Raw genomic sequence first — 18,511 nt, 5'->3', positions numbered from 1 at the left:
CACCCTCAGCCCCATCCCCAGCCCCAGCCCCAGGTTCATCCCCAGCCCCACTCTCAGCCCCATCCCGATCCCGATCCCCAGCCCCAGCCCCATCCCCAGCCCCACCCTCAGCCCCATCCCCAGCCCCAGCCCCAGGTTCATCCCCAGCCCCACTCTCAGCCCCATCCCCAGCCCCAGCCCCACCCCGGCGATGGGGGCAGCGCCGGCCCCGCCCCGCCCCGCGGCGCGCGGCCAATGGACGCGGGGCGCTCGTTTGCATATTTGCATATTTGCATATTGCCCGGGACATAAGGGCGGGCGGGCGCGGTGCTGGCGGTGCTGGGCGCTCCCGAGCCGGGCCTTTCCCCGTCGCCGCGCTTCTGCGCCGCGCTTCTCTTTAGTTGTCATAAGTTTTTAAAGCAAAAACCTTACTTCTTATTTTATTTATTTATTTTTTTCTTTCGCGACGAAACTTTCGTGCCGCGGCAGGAGGCGAGATGGGGAGGAAGGCGTTCCTGGCCGCTGTGTGTCTCTGCCTGCACTGGGTGGCTGCTCTCGGCGGTGAGTCCCGGGGCGGGGGGTGGCAGGACGGCGCCCAGAGCGCGCACGGGACACGGGGTGCACGGAGCTGCCGGGCCTGCCTGTTGCTTTTGGGAAAGGGGAGCCTGGGGGAAAGCGCTGCCGGCATGGCGGGAAAGGGGAGTTTGCAATCTTTCCTTTGTGACGCTATCCCGGGGTACTTGGGATGCTGCGGGACCCGGGTGTCACGGAGTGGGCTTGGAAGGCGCTGGAGAGCGACACTGGGGGGAACCTCCATCCTGTTAGGGGGGACCTGGAACCTGTTCCCCAACCGAAACTCAGGCACAACCTGCCGGGCTGCTGGCGCGACCTGTTGAGATTTGGGATGTGTTTTTTTCCCAGAAACGGGGTGGCTTCCGAGAGTCCCTTACCCCAGCAAGGGACTTGCACAGCAGTAGCACCACGGTAAGGTCCCTGGGCTCCCTCCTCTGTGGGACTCATCCATCCCAGCATCCCAACTTCATACAGTTCTTGATCATAGCCGAGGCAAGGCTGAGTCTCATCGCTATCATGTGTTTCATCGTTATCGTGTGTTCGAGTTGTAGTTAAGCCTGTAGTGGGCAGAATCCACCAGGGGACAAGTGAACAGAGGGATGTACTCTTTCTAGGTTCACGTATGGCTGTGTTTGCACTCTGCGTGTTGTACCTGCACTTGTGCATAGGCACCCTGTGCAAGCTCGAGGAAGTGGAACACGTGCAAGTGTTGACTGCTAGATGTTCACTAATGCTCTCTCAGTTAATCACAACGTGGTTGAAGCTGTTGTGAACAAAGGGATTAGTTCCAGGAGATCACTACTCCTCAAGCTTAAAAAACTAAAAAAAGCTATTAAAATATTGTTAGCAGTGCCCTGTCACAGGCTTACTTTCTTACACCGATCTTCCACACATAGTACCTATCTTTTAAAGTTTAGCCTTAGAAGAAAGGGTGGCCGTAGCTCCTAGAGCTGCTTTGTGATCCTAAACTGGAATATATAAACTGCTGGTTTTTTCTGCTGTGGATGCCTTTGTTACTGCTTTGTGTACAAGGAAGCTGAAGGGAAGTATTCAGAAGTAGGAGGATGGGATGCTAGGGTACAGCAAAAGGAATGTATTCTAGCTTTGAATCCAATCTTGTGCCATCAGAGACAATCAAAACAAGTTTTCATCACAGTATCCAAGTTCTATACAGTAAAATAACTGTCTTCCCAGAGAAAGCTTTCATCCCTGCAGGAACTGATTTGCCACAGACTTACTAATAATTTCATTATTTCTTCTTAGGAACAGGTTATATGAAAGCAGGTTGTGTGTTCATCCTAAAGCAATTCAAGCCTTTAGTTCCACACTATTTCTTGCACACCACAGTAAAAAGTTTTTTGAAACCACAGAAAACACATGATCCAGCCCTCCAGGAATTCAGAGTATTTAAAAAACAACATAGAAAAATACTTTATAGGTGAAGAAAATGTTGGCGTTCCAGGAAAAGATAAAAACATTGCTAGGAATACATTCAGAAACTTATTTTTACTAGTATAAATCCAGAATCTACATTGTTGTGTGATATGAACTGCTGGCTTTTTCTATGGCTGTGTTTTTACGATAGACGTAGCAGGGGAGCTGTGGCATGGCCTTTTGAGAAACAGTGCGTTTCTGAGAAGGCACAGAGGTGAGGCTCTGAGGCATCAAGTTGTGCTGGAGATTAGCATGATCACTATCACTTCTAAAAGTTTGCTGGAATCTCCTCTGTGCAAAAGTACTTGCGTGATAGGACTTTCTCATGCATCCTTACCTCTACATTACTGCAAAGTCTGACAGCGGTTGCATTCTAATTGTCTTGGGCTAATTCCAGATATCCCAGAGGGAGTGATAGATGGCATGATCTCTGCTGGATTGAGTTTTGAGTGTCCCAGCTGCAGCTGAGTAAAGATTTGTCAGGGAGTACCAGGGAGAGGGATGGGCACCCCTGTGTGTGGTGCAAGAACAGCAGTTTGCCAGCTGCAGAACTTGAGCTGGGAGGTTCTTGCTTAGCTTCTGAACTTGTGCCCAGCAGCTTTTCAGAGGTGTTGCTCTTTCCATTGACCCCACCTGGGAAGTGAAGCAGAACATACTCTCAGGGCTCTGCCATTAAGGAATACATAAATAAACTTGAAGTTGTAATATTTTTGCAGCGAGGTTAAACAATAACCTGATTCGTGAGGTAGGTTTCCTGGGATTGCAACACAGAGTAGTCTGCTTTCAGTTTATAGTGTAGATCAAATTAAACGATAACTGTTTCTGTGATATAACCCCTTTATTACAGCTGGCTGTGGGTTTGCTTCAGAATCTTAGGAATTCAGTAGGACTGATTGACGGGTGATCCTAATGCTGATTGTTGGCTGAGAGAAGATTTAGCCCAGTTAACTACAGCTGGTAAATGTTCCATTTTATGTGCAGATGTGTACTGCTGTGCCTGTGTGTGCATGTATGTCTCTGTGGGCTATAGTATACACAGTCCAGCAGTGTCATTTCTAAGGATCTTTGCACTTAGCTAATAGTATTTCCATTTCTCAGTACATAATGCTAGGAAATTGTTGTTTATCAAAGATTCCCTTTTTAAAACCATAACTCAGGTGCACCCATTCTGGCAAATGCATTGTTATCATATTTTGGCAACCTGTGTGATGTGGGCAGTTTAACTTTTGATTAATATTCCAGATGTTGTTACTTCCTCAAGAGTCACATTCTCCACCCAGCCGACCAGTGGTAAACAGTTTCACAATAAAAATAATTTGCCAAGTTGCCTTGGGCTTCCTGTGAAAGAAACTTGAAACTGAATTCTTTTGACTAGTGTGTCAGAATGCCTAAAGACAGTAGAATGCTTTCAAAATTGATAATTGATAGGAGTCCCTAACTGAACGGAATTTCACAAGTTGCAAGTCCAAAGTGTCACAAACTTTGAACAGGAAAAACAAAACTACTGAGTTTTCCCAGTTAGTAAGCTTTTTTTCGCTCCCGCTTTCTTTGAGTTCTGTGAGATTCTTGATCTCACAGCTTTTTATTTTTTTTTAAATATGGAAACTCAGACTGTGGAAGTAGAGGTGTAAGAAAAGCATCAGAAAACTTTGTATAGCGTGACAAAATGGTGAAGTTTTGGCAATGCAGCCTAAAAAGCCAGCTTCCATCTGGAATTGGTCACTTGATTCTGCTCCAGTTCCCTAAATAATCCCTTTGTAGGTCATGTTAACTGTAAGCACACAGCAGTAGATAGAAAACTTTGTTTTGCAACAGGTGCTTGTAGTTGTAACTGTGTGCCTGGAAACTTTGGCAATGCACAACACTTGCTTTGGTACCTTTGCTGAACTTTGTCTAGGAAAGTGTAGTTTTTAGAAAAAGCATGCATTTCTTTTTTGTCTGAATGTATTTACTTCCAGTCTGTTTTATTCAAGGCCTTGTTTAGAAATGGGACTTGCATTCTTGTCATGAAAAGCTACTTTGGTGTCTCAACATGGATGTATGTAGATTTCTAATTATATCTAATTTCTGTATCTGTGTTATGAAAAATGCGATGTTAATTCAGATAAATTTCTGTCCACCTTTCAGAAAACTACCCATTTTTGGGTTTTCTCTGGCTTCATTAACTTGAGTTAAAACATATTACTTACTAAACTGTGGTGAGTGTGTACGTTGACTGTGTCTGCACTTCTTTGTGTAAGACTGTAAGAATGAGGCCCAGCAGTTCACTGGCTCAGGACATGATTCAAGGAGACTTCTCCCTTTAAATCTATGAGGAAAAGTCTGTGGCAAAATCTATGAATGACAAAGTTTGGTTCTGAATAATTTTTTTAATAGACCAAGAAATATGATGAGGTATGAAAGCAGAAGTGGGAAATGCTATTTTTCTGAAGAGATATGCTGCGTAACTTCTCTGCTTCAGGTTTAAAGCTTGGTACATGTAGGTCTGTGTGGTGAGTGTGTACATACTATGTGTACCTCTATAATGTATTTGTAAAACGTGGTCTGCGGAAGCTGAGATGTGAGGTGGTGCTGCAGCGAAGACCAGGTATCTTGTGCTCTGAGCCATATAGAATTTGCAAAGCCAAACTTAGGCAAATTCTGAGGAAAGCTTCTTGATGAGCACACCATGAAGAAGTCTGTAATAAACTCCACTACACACACACTTCCCTCATCCAAAGAGTATCTTGGCTGCTGGGAACTGACCATATGTGGACATAAGATAACATGACACTTTTTGTGGCCATAAGATGATAACAGTAATTTCTTCTGACTTTCTAATTCCTCATACAACATAGTTAAATGAGAAGAGTGGCTGCCTGCCATTTCCCTAACTCATGGGCTGTTGCTTTGCAGCTGCTGCTTTCCTGGTGGTGACTGTATCTCAGTGATTTTATGTCCTCAAATCCCCATCGAAGATTTTTAGACTAGAACACGCAGATAATTGTGAGGCACTTAGCATGTCTTCAGTGGCAGGTGCCACTGTACTGCAATCTTTCTAAGCTTGGTGCACTTTTCCAAGTGCACCCTTATATAGTACACTTTGAATTGTAAATTTCCTATAAGCTTGTTTTCAAAAGAGCTGTGGTCTGGACTTACATGCAAATTCTAGCATGTGTTTGTAATTGAAAACACACTACAAGACAGGATATCAATGTAATTTAGATTTTGGATGATTATCAGATAAGTTTAATTCAGAAGGGAAATGATATCTATGTATGAAAGGAAGCACTATTAACTAGTGAGCAGGTGGGCTATTCTTGTTTCCCTTCCTGTACTAGGAGGGAGTATACATAATTGGAAGTCCTGGTGTTGTATGCCTTACAGTTGAAAGCTGTTGCTGTTCCTTTCAAGGTTTTATTGATTCACAGCTGAGTGAAAAGTTACAGCTTATATTTAACCAACCAGCCTTTGGAGCTTTTCTTTTTCTGGCTAAAAAGTATATAATATAAGTCTAAAGATTTGTTCCAGAAAAGTGTTTTATACTCTCAGTTGGCGAGAAAAAGAAATTTCAAACATGCAAAAATGTAGAAAAGGTTTGGTTAGTTTGGTAAATGTAGCTTTCATTGGTGGGTGAAATGTTATATTTGCCATTATGCAAATACTTCTGCTGGTTTGGAGGAAGGGTAAGGTCTATGAAAAACACCTTTCTTTAGGAGGAAGGAGGCAGGAAGGGGGCCCTCAGTGTAATTATCCTGGATTAGCTACCCAGCCTAGCACAGTCAAGGTTGAAACCTAAAGCTGAGTACTGCCTCTGTTCAGTGAACAGTTCTTGCTTTCCTGCGTGTGCTTTGACAGGTGAGAAATCCTGCTGAACTTGGGCAGTATTAAGCCACTGACTATGGCTGGCAAGTTTCTCAGAGGCTTGTACATAAGCATTTGTTGCAAGGCTCTGTGCTGGTTTTAGACTTAATGCAGGAGGTTAGACCCTGATTTCTTGTGACCCTCCAAGCACAGCAAGAACTTCCCAGACTTTATAGAACTCCCTGAGGTGGGGTCAGGCAGAAGTCAGTGGCCTGCTGTGTGTGGTAGCTTGAATAAGAAGACCAGAAAAACTGTTTTGGAAGAAAATGAATTGTAAGTTAATAATCACCTGAGTGATGCAGAAATGCAAATCTACCAATTATCATAGAAAACCTCTTCTGCAAGAGGAAAAAAAAGAGGAGTGGGAGTCTGTTTTGCATGCCTAGTGTAAGGTCCTTACCTAGGTATTCCCCATGATGACTTGGAGCCAGTCATTAATGTGTGTTTAGGAGTTTGTGAAAAGTTGGTGGTCTTGATGTCAGGAAAGACCATGCTGAGCAGGACAGAACTGGCCTAAGTTCAGCTGCACTTGAAAAACAGGCAATCAATATTTGCCAAACTCAAGTTGCCAAACAGGAGCCTGGGTTTTAAAAAGTTAATTATGGGGTCTGCTGTACGTAGAGGCATTTAAGTGTTGAATCAGACATAAAAAGAGGAGACATTTAAGTTCCTTCCTGAAGGAAATAGTGAGTATGAAGCCTAAAGTAATTTCTGCCTTGGCAGGAAAAGGAGTACTTAAATTTTGAATCTGGAAGCTGGAGGGAGTGATCTTTGCAGGCCATGATATACTTTGTTACCACCAGTACAGGATCTTCACCTCCTTCCCCACCCTGGACTCAAAATAGCTTCAGGCAGAGAAAGATACTCTTCTGCCCTTATTTTTCTGTAGTTTATCAGATGACCTGAAAATGTACTTATTTTCAAAATAGACTGCTGGTTTGCTAGTTCACTTTCTCTGATGGGTGTCTGGTCTTCTCACCTGCTGTTTGTTGGTCAGAAGTTAGAACTAGCATTTTGTAAAGCAGTGGTGGCTTCACAGCTTTTAATGCACTGCAACTACATGGTGTTACAAAAGGCCTTGTTAGGCAGTGATTATTGATGAGGTGATGTGGAAGATGCACCACCAAAATATGTAATAGTATGGTAGTAGCTCTCTGCGTTCCTGGATGAGTCTGTGACTGTCCTGTGCAGTTTTCTGTACTCTTGTGATACTTAAGAGGTTTCCTGCTTAATGTAATGGGGAAAATACTGACTCTTAAAATGCGTTCATACCTCTGTGACAGCTCAGCAGATTCTTACTGTTTTAGCAGGACCTTGGAAGGGGAGCAATTTTCATCCTTTGATTTCCTCTTTACATGGCTGTTGAGTGCTGTAGGAAATGAAAATCATGCATCCCATTTCTTGACTGTTCCAGATATCTCTCCAACATTGTACCTGTGCCTTCTGACTTTGTCCTAGTACTCCTAAACACTGCTATATGTTTTTTGTGCTCTTGCATAGCAGAAGCTGAAAACAATTTCGATGGAATTGAAAGCAAGTTTTCCTTACGGACACCTGCAGAACCCGATGAGGATGTCTGCTACCTGGTTCCTGGGCAGGTGAACAGCCTGGCACAGTGCAACTTCAATCATACCAGTAAAACCTTTGTGGTGATCCATGGGTGGACGGTAAGACGAAGTGGGAGGAATCTCCCTTTTAACTACACTTCTGATAAACTGTCCAGAGGTGTCTCACAGATATATTATTTCTCCTTTTTTAACTAAAATCCCCAAAATCAACAGGTGACAGGGATGTATGAAAGCTGGGTCCCAAAGCTGGTGGATGCTCTGTACAAGAGGGAACCTGATTCAAATGTCATTGTGGTGGACTGGCTAGTTCGAGCTCAGCAGCACTATCCGGTGTCTGCTGCATACACCAGGCTGGTGGGAAAGGATGTTGCTATGTTTATTGACTGGATGGAGGTAAGGCATGGAGACATGTCTCACATTCTACATAATGTCACAGGAGACAGAACAGCAGTGATGCAGTTGTGCTAATCATCTCCTGTTGGGACGATGGAGTTAAACTCCTGCAGACAGTACTTTAGCTGGACTGGTAGAATTCCAGCTTTAATTTACTGGCTATCTCCTGCTCAGAGGGCTTTTGTAGTGCATTCCAGAAACTTTACCTTGTGGTCTGTGGAGTCCTCTGAGCCCACAGTATTTCTGTCTCTGTGAAAGACAGGTCCCTATATATTATACAGCAGCCAGCCCTTAGGAATCAGAAATGTGCCCTGCCTTTGGAAAATACTTATGAGATCCAAAAACTGGTGGGGAGAGGGTGGCTGAATATCTTTATAATACACAGCCCTGTTTTCTGTCCTTTATTCTGCATTCCTCTCAGCTTAGATTTTGGCCATAAATTAGTTAGATCAAGAAATCTACTATGGCACAAAATTATGATAGCTGTATAGTGTTTCTTCTATTATTCATGGCTCAAACGAAAATCCTGGTATTAACAAAATGGGGGTTTTTTTGTGGCTTCTGACATTTTTGTGTTTGGTTTTGAACTTCAAACAAATTGTTCTCTTCTGCAGGAGCAATTCAATTACCCTCTCAACAATCTCCACTTGCTGGGGTACAGTCTAGGTGCCCATGCTGCTGGGATTGCTGGGAACCTGACCAAAAAGAAGGTGAACAGAATTACTGGTAAGGAAACCTGTGACTGTAGAGTGGAGGGTCCCATCTCTTCCATACTGAAACATTATATTCCACTGAAAAATCACCAATAATTGTTGCTTGCTGGCAGTACTTTGGTTATATGTTCATCATTTAATGAAACATCAGGGCTGGTATTTCTTTAGTAGAACTAGAAAAAAAATTCAGAAAATAACAAAGGTGGTGAGTGAGAAACCTTTATTTGCTTTTTCACAGGAAATGAGTGAGTAGGCCATGATAAAAGAGTTGTTTGGGGGGTACGGTGGGGACTGACCAAATTTGTGGCTTGGAAAAGGTCACAGTATCTCTTGCAGCATGAGAAGTTCAGCTGGTTGTCTTTATCCAGGCAGTCATTTCTTACAGCTGATGGAAGCCATTCAAAAAGAACAGGATGTAGGTCCTGCTGCAGCAGTTTTAGTACCTGCAGAACTCTTTGCCATGGGATGGTGCAGATGCAAGAAGTTTATATCGGCTCAAAGGGAGATTGGACAGATAATCAGAAGAGAGATCCAGTGTGGGTTATTAACAAGTTAATCATAACAGGCTCAAGAAATATTCTAGGCTGGAAATAATACTGTGAGAATTTGGGGAAGGGGAAGGGAGCATACATATACTTGCCATGTTGCTATGTGTGCTCAGATGTCTAAGGTGATTTTTGGAGACTGAGAAATGTGCTAGACAAGACAGAGTGTGTGGCTACTCTGGGGCTGGTTTACAACCCACCACCTGGAGAGCTGAGCCCTAGCACTGATCTCAGTGACAAAAGAATTGCCAGCATCAGCAAATGAGGCTAAGAAAATTGCTCATCTGTGGTGTCTTTGTTGCTGAGAGCGCTTGGGAGCAGCATTTAGAAGGGAGCCTAGCTCCTGTCACCCTTTACTCTTTCACCTGAGCCTGGCTGTGATCCCAGATCCACAGGCAGGCTGAGAGGAGAGCTAGGCAGCAGTCACACCTGGAAAGGTCGAGTCCTGAGAGGTGGCAGATTAAAGTCAGGAGGCCAAAGCAGTAGTCCCTCTGCCCTTCCTTTCTCTAAGTTGCAGCTTTGTTGCTTTGCCAAATCACTGACATAGCAGTAGCCCTCTGTTATGCCTCTACAGTTGCTTTTGGTGTTCTTCCTTTCCTTGGGAAAAGCACAGGGAGCAATGTAATGTGGCCCCTGAAGCCCTCACAGCTGAGGGTGAGGCAGCTCAGACCCACTGGAGCTAACTGTGGGTGAACAGCACAGGTGCCTGTCCCCACCTGAGGGCTGCAGAAAAGACATGTCCTTCAGCCATCTCTCAGGTAGTTGTCTGAACAGGAGATAGTACTTGTTCACTGGCAGAATAGTTCTGGGCTTTTTTGATGTCAGTGTTGCTGCCGCTTGACAGTTTACCATAATAATCCCCTTCCCCTTAGGTATGTAGAGAGTGAAGCCCTCATTTATGTTTCCCACTTGTTCCCCTGGCATGGAGTTGTCAGCAAGACTTTTCCATACTTCAGACACTTCAGATTCAAGTTCTACAGTTCTTGACAAGAGAGGAAGACGCTGAGAAAATACTTAGGAGCTCGTTTCTTCCACCCACTACAGCTACACTGTAGCTACAGCTCTGAGGAAGTTCGCTGGGCTTCCGTCCATGTGCTTGCATACACTTTTATTTTTTTTAAACAGTGACAACATTTCAAGGTAGTGCATTTGATTCTCCTGTATACATGAATGTTATTTAAATGATCCCTCTGTAATGTCTGCAGGAAAACCAACTCAATACTCCAGCCCAACCTGGCAGTTGAGTTTAGCTTTTGTTGTCAATGTCAGTGTCTTTGGCAGACAGTAGTATCAGTTTTTCTTTGTGGTTTGCCCCATAAAGGGCTGGATCCTGCTGGTCCTACCTTTGAGTATGCTGATGAACTCACTCGCCTCTCCCCGGATGATGCTGACTTTGTGGATGTCCTACACACCTACACCCGAGGCTCTCCAGACCGCAGCATTGGGATCCAGAAGCCTGTTGGACACATTGATATTTATCCCAATGGTGGAGGTTTCCAGCCAGGTTGCAATCTGGGAGAAGCACTGCGTCTGATTGCTGAGAAAGGCTTTGGAGGTGAGGTTGCTCTGAAGCAAGCAGTATAACATTCAGAGGGAAACCTGAATAGTCCTGCAAGGTGTCTTGTAGGGAAGGATGTCTGAGAGGCACAGGAATATGTTCTTTTAGGTGCTTTTAAAAGTCATCTGTAAACAGCAGCTCTGGCATAGTGGATCAGGCCTGTTGACAGCATTGCTTAGGGGTTTATATCATTACATGTGTGCATGTATACGTATTCCACATTTTCATTCTTTCAAGATGTGGATCAGCTGGTGAAATGCTCCCATGAACGATCCATCCACCTCTTCATTGACTCTCTCCTCAATGAAGAAAAGCCCAGCATGGCCTACCGCTGCAACACAAAGGAGGCCTTTGAGAAGGGCCTCTGCCTGAGCTGCCGCAAGAACCGCTGCAACAATTTGGGTTACAAGGTCAACAGAGTGAGAACAAAGAGAAACACCAAAATGTATTTGAAAACCCGTGCTCAGATGCCCTATAAAGGTAGGTAGTGCCTGCTTACTGGTGAGCAAGACTGGTACTTGTGGTCAGCAGTGTGTCATGGTGGGCGTGTGCTGCAGATGACAATATTCCTGATTGGTGCCTGTGGTGAGCAGGGGTGAAGCTGGTCTATAGTTTGCCATTGAATACAAGTCTCAGAGAAAAGTGTCCTCTTACTCAATGTGTGGAGGTGTCCGGTAGAGTACAAGAAGAAAGGTATTTTGTAACAAGTTTCTGAGTAGCAAAAGTTAGACTTCCTCTGCTGCCCGATCACTTGGAACAGCTGAGTCTTCCAAACCTTTCAGTGTTCTTCATCCAAATGATTACTTCTTCTGCTGGGGAAATAATCAGCAGAACTCAGTCGGATGAGCAACTTATTTAAAGATATGCAAACATCAGATTTGTGGCTTTGGTAGTACGCTTGCTAGAGGAGCCCTAGTCCTTGTTAAAATAGCACAGCACTTCTTGATTCTAGTTGCCACTGTGGGAGATCTGAGAAGGACAGTGCCAAGAGAACTGGGAGGCTTTCAGCTAGGAAAATAGCACTGGATTTTACTACTTTATTTTATTTTCCTCCCTAGCTTTGCCTGTACCCCATGGGATGCTTATAGTGTGCGTTGTGTGACGGACCAGCAATCAGAAGGCACATTCCTGCAGTGTTAGAGCAGCTGCAAGACTGGTGTTCTGCTGGCATTTGGTGCTTTATCTGCAGTGTCAGTGGGCTCATTTTTTTTCTTTTGTCTCCTTTTAACAAGCGTCCTGTAACAGGAAGGCTTCTCACTTGTTTCAAGTCAAGGACAGCAAGTCTTACACGTTCAATAGCAGGTTTGAAGGTGATAATGCAAAAACTGTGGTTATAGTGGCAGCTTGAATGCAGAGTTCAGTTGCAAGAACTGCAAAGGTGTTCTTTAAAGATGATTGCCTTGTTAACTTATATTTACCTTCTCACAAAAATAGTTCCCTGGACACCTGCAGGGAAGTAAACTCATTTTAGTGAAGTTGGCATATTCCAGCCTAGGATTTTCAGAGGTGAGGCAGGGTGATTTCGTCACCAGCTGTCTCTTTGGAGGTTGAGTTTTCCTAATGGTGTTTCCTTTTGTATTCTTCCAGTCTTTCATTACCAGGTCAAGATACATTTCTTTGGAAAGACTAACACAACCAAGACAAACCAGCCATTCCTGATCTCTCTCTATGGCACTCTAGATGAGAGTGAGAACATTGCTTTCACACTGTAAGTAGCTACAGAAACAACTGCAAAGTACTGTTGAGTTTACCTAAATTTGTTAAAGTCTTAACTGAAAAACTTGTTCTAGCTCCAGCTCCAGTAATCTTACAGGGTCCTAGTATCTGCTCTTGGGCTTGATCAAGGAGTTGCATTTGCTTCTGAAGCTAATGAACCAAATCTTACAGTAGCTCTTCTTGATACGACATCTGAAATATGGAAATTTGAAGTCTGACCTGTGACTCAGCCTAATAAGAGTCTTTCTAGTGCTTTCTTATTTTCTTTTCAGTACCTTTGTACTATGTTAAATCTTCTTAAAAGTAGACTAATAGGTTTGAAGACCTCAGTACAGAACCTGAGGGAGACTTGGGATTTGCTTTCACAGCTCTGCAAATAAGTTTGTGTGTACATCCCTGGACATAAGCTGGCAGGGAATGGAGCTGGAAATCACCAAAGTCTGTTTTCTGCTCTGAGGAATGTAAATTGTTTATGGCTGGTGGTTGTCTGGCTTTCTGAGAGTCATCAGCACGGGAGAGGACAACCCTTGCCTGTCAGACTGTCCCAGGATTTTAGCAGCCTTGCTACAGAAGGATGTTCCTTTTGCCTCTACAAAAGCTTAAGGCATTTTTTTCCTTACTTCATCCATCAATGATGAACCTCTGCAGAAGGATGCATCAACCATCCTATGCAGAAGGTTGCTTCCTTCTCTGGAGTACAAAAATTCCAGGTTCTATTGCTCCTTAATTTTCTTTGTCTGTCCAAGAGTTTCGGGGTTTTTTTGTTTGTTGGTTTTTGGTTTTTTTGGGGGGTTTCTTGTTTTGTTGTGTTGTTGTTGTTTGTTTTTTTTTTTTTAATCTTCTCCTCCCCACAGGCCTGAAGTCTCCTCAAACAAGACCTTCTCCTTCCTGATTTACACAGAAGTGGATATTGGAGACCTGCTTATGCTGAAGCTGCAGTGGGAAAAAGACACCTTCTTCAGCTGGTCAGACTGGTGGACTCCTTTTACATTTGACATCCAGAGAGTCAGAGTGAAGTCAGGAGAAACTCAGAAAAAGTAACTTGCTTTGGTTGTTACAAGCTATATTAGTTTTAATTGACAGTGCTTCCTGATTTCTGGTATCTCACAGGCTGGGACAAACATGTTAAGCAGTTACAAATTGGTGCAGCACTGATAATCAGGGCTCCAGTGGTATCAAACCACCATTTATATCAGCCAGGTTCAGTCATTTGCTTCCACTGTGATCTGCAATTTATAGTCTTTACTCCCACATAATTAATTTGTATCCTGCTGTCTTATCTACTTGAGGTTAGTTATAATATGCAGGAGTGTGTGTCCATGAACCAGCATCAGTGACTGTGTTTGCAATTTCTCTCCTCCTTTTTCATGCTGGGTGTTTGCATAGGTTTTGTCACAAAGAGCATGCTTAGATGGGGGTTTTTAGAAATCCTTTCAGAAGTGTGCTTTCACAAAAATTATTGCTTAGTTAAGTTGGATTTTCTTAGGGGTTTAATACCTGCATGGTGGGTGAAAACAGACACAACTGTTGCTGGACATTGCTAATGCGTGAATGTTAAAACATCAAAGTCTGCACAGAAGTGCTTTGACATTAATCTTTTGAAATACTCATATTCACTAAACATGAGCTCTGTTTGCAGAACACGGGCCTAGAACAGAGTATGTGTGTCCTAGGTATAGTATAGTAAATAATAAGTTCCTTCTTTGAATAAACAGGTCAGTCACTTGATCAAAGAACTGTTATCAGAGCTGAACAAATATAGGGGTGGGGAAAGTACTGATAAATAGTAAAAGCAAGTGCTCAGGTTTTCTGGAAATTGTAACCTACTTTGTTTGCAAACATTTGAGGAGTATGGCTTTCTTCCAAGTTCATTCACCTGACAAAAAACTCACGTAAAGACTGGTGCAAATAAAGATCCAAGAGACTTTGGGATAGAACTTCAGCTGTCTTAGCCACAAGAAGATTTTATGCAGAGGATCAGTGAAAATTATGGCTGTGGTTTGATGCCCACGTATAATTCGTTTACCAGTTTTTCTTGCACAGCGTTTCTTTTGTCACAGAATTCTCTTTTAAAAATAACTTTCTCACTGGCTTGTGAAGTAGCAGTGCCCCATGTGACAAAGTATAAAGACTGTTTCCAAGCACCAGTCTTCTTTCTAAGATTAAAAAGGGATGTTTGGCTCAGTCATGTGATTTTTCCAATATTTATTCCACAGAGTGGTGTTCTGTTCTCGAGATGGCACCTCACGTCTCAGTAAGGGAGAAGAGGCAGCAATATTTGTGAAATGCTCAGAGCAACCCGTCAACAGGAAGAGAGCAGGGTATGAGTAATCACTATTGGTTCTATATTGTTTTATTACCACTCAAGTGGTAATAAAACTTTCCCATTAATTGACTTGTGCACTAGTCTTCTCAAGGCTTCAGAAGCATCACAGTCAGACTAACCAGAGGTTTGCTTATGGCTGCTTTAGCAGCTTAAAAGCCCTTTGTTTGCTTCTCTGCTGACCATTCTTGTGTGGTTGTTAGCATGTCTGAGAAGCAGGTACTAGTCACTGCCTCTCACAGCCACTCGGTGGCCAAGCTTGAGGGACTGTTGGGGAGGGTTACGGACAAGGCACTAGCACACAGAGGAAAGCATGTCTCTGTCTCAAGATTCCTTACGCTTACCCTTAGCTGCAGAATATTCAAACTTCCATACTGGGTCAGCCCAGAGCCCTCCCTCCTTACTTGCCAGCAGCAGATTTGGAGGCTGGTGCTGGAATGGAGCAGGCATATGCAGGTGCTCTTCTTGGCACACTGCTTTCTGATGGCAACCATCAGCTGAGTGACTTTCTCAGATTTTCATCCCTATGGATCAGAGATTCTGCCTTTGTTTAATAGCCCTTGGTGCACTTTAGTATTTTTATCAATAATTTTTCTGACCCAGATTAAATGTGGGGACAGTCTTTGCCCTTTACTCACAAAAGTTTGAGATAGAGAAGTGGTTATATTTATTGTAGTTCAATTGCTGTGTATGAATGGGGACACTTCTAGGCTGAGATCTAACTGCATAAAAAGTGCACGTGCTGACCTTGACTCTGGGGCAATGACTTGGATGGGCCTTGAGACATCTGTGTGTGTATCTGACATAAAAACAAGCAGAAGCCAGGAGAAGCCCAAGCACATAATTTATCTTCCTGTTAAGCAGGGAGTTTTAAAATCTTAATTCTCAAAAGTAAGACAAGTATCTCACATCTTCCTTATCACCTTTATATTTTATCTTGTTTCCACAGTACCAAGAAAGCCTCTAAAGAAAATTCTGCTCATGAATCTGCTTAAGTGACAAGAGCAAAGATTTTTCACACTGGGGAGGAGAAGAGTCTGTTCATCCCTGTGGACTGGATGTTCAGAACCAAATATATAGAAATATTTATCCGCTGCTGGATTTTTGCCTGCTATTCCTAGCTATTTTAGAGACTTCTTATAAGAAAGTCTCAGCATATGAAGTTACTAACCATAACCATTATCCAAATAGTTAAAAACAAAAAGAAACCTGCAAAACAACATGCCAAAGTTTGGAGTGCTGAAAAGATACAAGTAATTTTGCTTAATCATGGTGCCTTGTGACAAGGTTTCTTGACATCAGATCATATATAGCAATTTTTTAGTATTTATTGAAAAGAAACAAAGCCCTGTGCTTGATTTTATTTTTTGCTGTTGTTTTTGGGGTTTTTTTGTTTTGTTTTGGGTTCTTTTGGTTAGTTGGTTGTTTTTGTTCTTTTCAGGAGTCTTTTAAAACTAGACAGATTTGTTTTCTGTCTTGGCTAACTGAATTTTCAGGCAGTTCAGTGGAGAGAGTTCATAGTTTTCAAGTGTGTGTTTAACAAATAAGTAGGTTTCCCATGTGAAAAAAACCATCTTTGCTGTGTGTAATACTAGAAGGTGTCAGGGACTGACTTAATATGGGGATGAATTTTTTAGTTTGTGGTTATGAATGTATTTAATTGGGGGTAGATCCCAGTGGTGCTTAGCAATAGGTATGATCTGTTAAGCTATATACTTCTATGCCACTAAACCCTGTAATAAATAACAGCTGTAGGAGAAGGCAGCAATGCCAGTGTCTTATGCAGACATTTAATACTTTATCTATGCTTTCAGTTATTGCAAATGAAACTGTCTAGCCTTCAACACTGAAAATGGAACTGCAGAGGAATTGAGCTACCAGAAAATGCAGGAAACAGATATTTCCCCCCACCTCCACCTTTTCCCAGCTTGCTTGCATCATGTATGCCAAAACTGTCACAGTTTCTCTACTCTTTGTCAATGAGTGTCGGTCATGCAGCTGAGTGGCTGCTGTTTGCAGTTTTCAGTGCAAGTGAATCCACTTGATAGCTGACAAGGATGTTCATACTTCCCCGTACTGGAACTGTGACTGCCAGAGGACCACCTCTGTTTGTTTCTTGGCTGTGCTAGGAGCTGCTTAGCTTTCTGCTATGAGATGGAATTCAGCAGGAAGCAGGAGCCGAGTTAAAAGCAGCCTGATTGTGTGCTCCACAAGAAAGAGTGCTCTGAGAAACACTGAAATTAGCCACGCTGCAAGTTTACAAAAATAGGTATATTGAAGGCAGTCTGCTTCCCTGTTTTAAAGTAACAATTTTTCTAGTGTGCTGAAAGGTGCAATAGCCCTCTTTTAACTTCGTAGAGGAAAAACAAAATGCTGGAGAGGTAGAAGGGCCTGAAGGTAGGCACTTGGAGGAGTGTAATGTTAGCTATGTTGCTGGGTGTTGTAGTCTTTTCCTGCATGGGCAAGACAGCACGGAGATGGTGATTTCTCCAATATCATCCCATCTTAAAAGCAAAGAAAAAAATGTAAGTGTTTATGTGCACAGTTTGTTTCCTATTTCCAACTGTAGCTGCTAGTATATTTGGGGATAAAAGTCTTAAACAGTGCAATATGTTGGAATATTAATAGCTCTGAAATTGCTCACATTTGATTCCACATTCGATTAAACTACAGCAGAGATGTGATGAGTCATTGAGGGTGGGGTTGAGTATTGAGCCACTGCATTTGAGACATCTAAAAATAAATACAGTGATTTATTCCCTATAGTTTCCACATTTTGTTGCAATTTTCTCTTAAAAGTTAAATTTTTCAGAAGCAAAGTATCTGGACAGCTGTGCTCTTAATACAGGATCAAATACAAACACATTTAGAATTTGGATACAAAATAGTGAAAGTTCTTTTCATAAGGAAACATGGTTTAGCTTGGATGTTATTTATTAGCTGTAAATAAGATATTTATGGGTGTAAAGGTAGTTTGTATATATTGCTAAAGTTGCTGACAGTCTCTACATTAATACAGTTGTGTAGTATTAATCCTGTATATAGCTTTCAGAGATTTTTATCAACAAGCCACTTACATTGCATTGTTTCCTATGTGGTTAATACTTTTTTTTTTTTTAGAAATCTCCTCAGTTTTGTATAGAACAGAAACCTATGGTTTTAATAAAATTCTCAACCTGATACTGAAGTCATTAGTTTAATTTCAATGAAACAATCTGCTGTATACCTTATATGTGAAGGCCAGAGCCTATCCTTGAGTTCTGGGCTGGAAGGATGTAATGAGACACTGAAAAAAAAAAAAAAAAAAAAGGGCGGCTTGTGATTGCTGCACTCCCCTCCCCGATTTCATTTTGGGAAATGCAAAACTCATGTATTAAGACATCAAGCAATCACTGTATGAAAGAAAGTATCCCACATCATAAAAGAAGTAGTTTTTCACCTGTAGTTTGTGGTTTTCAAGTTTCAGGCCTTTTTAAGAACAGTCCAAGAACTGTCCTTATTTTGAAAGGCTTGTTCCCTTTTTTTTTTTTTTCTTTTCGCAGATGTCAGAACTGTGCTTCTGCTCCATGTTTTGCCAAAATAGAGATGTTCTGACCCTGTGGGTGCAGGAGGAAAGCACCAGTCCCTTACCACTACTATTGCTTAAGGAAGGAACAGTGACAAGTCACTTTCACCCATGTGTTATGAGTGCAGCTGAGCTCAAGAATGGTTGTCACTAGAACAGTTTGCTCTGTCATACACAGCAAGACTCCACCCAGGCAAAGGAGGGGGATTGCTAGAGTTAAGGACAATTGTACTGACACACACGTGGGGAATCATGTTAGGAGTAATTAGAGCAGTTCTCAGTTCACCTGGGGAAATCTGCT

General features: G+C 42.6%; 1 protein-coding gene across 1 annotated transcript; it reads left to right on the top strand.

The window, feature by feature from the left end:
* Positions 1–308: 308 nt before the first annotated feature.
* On the top strand, positions 309–17,410 carry LPL (lipoprotein lipase). The gene is made up of 10 exons (XM_032096315.1): positions 309–540; positions 7,333–7,496; positions 7,611–7,790; positions 8,405–8,516; positions 10,370–10,603; positions 10,844–11,086; positions 12,194–12,314; positions 13,177–13,359; positions 14,539–14,643; positions 15,595–17,410. The coding sequence occupies exons 1-10, from the start codon at positions 477–479 to the stop codon at positions 15,638–15,640; spliced, it is 1,452 nt and encodes a 483-aa protein (XP_031952206.1). The 5' UTR covers positions 309–476; the 3' UTR covers positions 15,641–17,410.
* Positions 17,411–18,511: the final 1,101 nt, after the last annotated feature.

Source organism: Corvus moneduloides, chromosome Z (assembly GCF_009650955.1).
Source record: "Corvus moneduloides isolate bCorMon1 chromosome Z, bCorMon1.pri, whole genome shotgun sequence".
Classification (NCBI taxonomy): Eukaryota; Metazoa; Chordata; class Aves; order Passeriformes; family Corvidae; genus Corvus; species Corvus moneduloides.
The sequence above is the reverse complement of the archived record's forward strand: the minus strand, read 5'-3'. Positions and strand labels throughout refer to the sequence as shown.

What these genes read in the sequence shown, in the direction of transcription:
- LPL (XM_032096315.1), top strand. Translation starts at nt 477, where the DNA reads ATGGGGAGGAAGGCGTTCCTGGCCGCTGTGTGTCTCTGCCTGCACTGG. An exon ending in TCAGGAGAAACTCAGAAAAA is followed by an intron (nt 13,360 to 14,538) that starts GTAACTTGCTTT and finishes TTTATTCCACAG; the next exon opens with AGTGGTGTTCTGTTCTCGAG. An exon ending in GTCAACAGGAAGAGAGCAGG is followed by an intron (nt 14,644 to 15,594) that starts GTATGAGTAATC and finishes TTGTTTCCACAG; the next exon opens with TACCAAGAAAGCCTCTAAAG.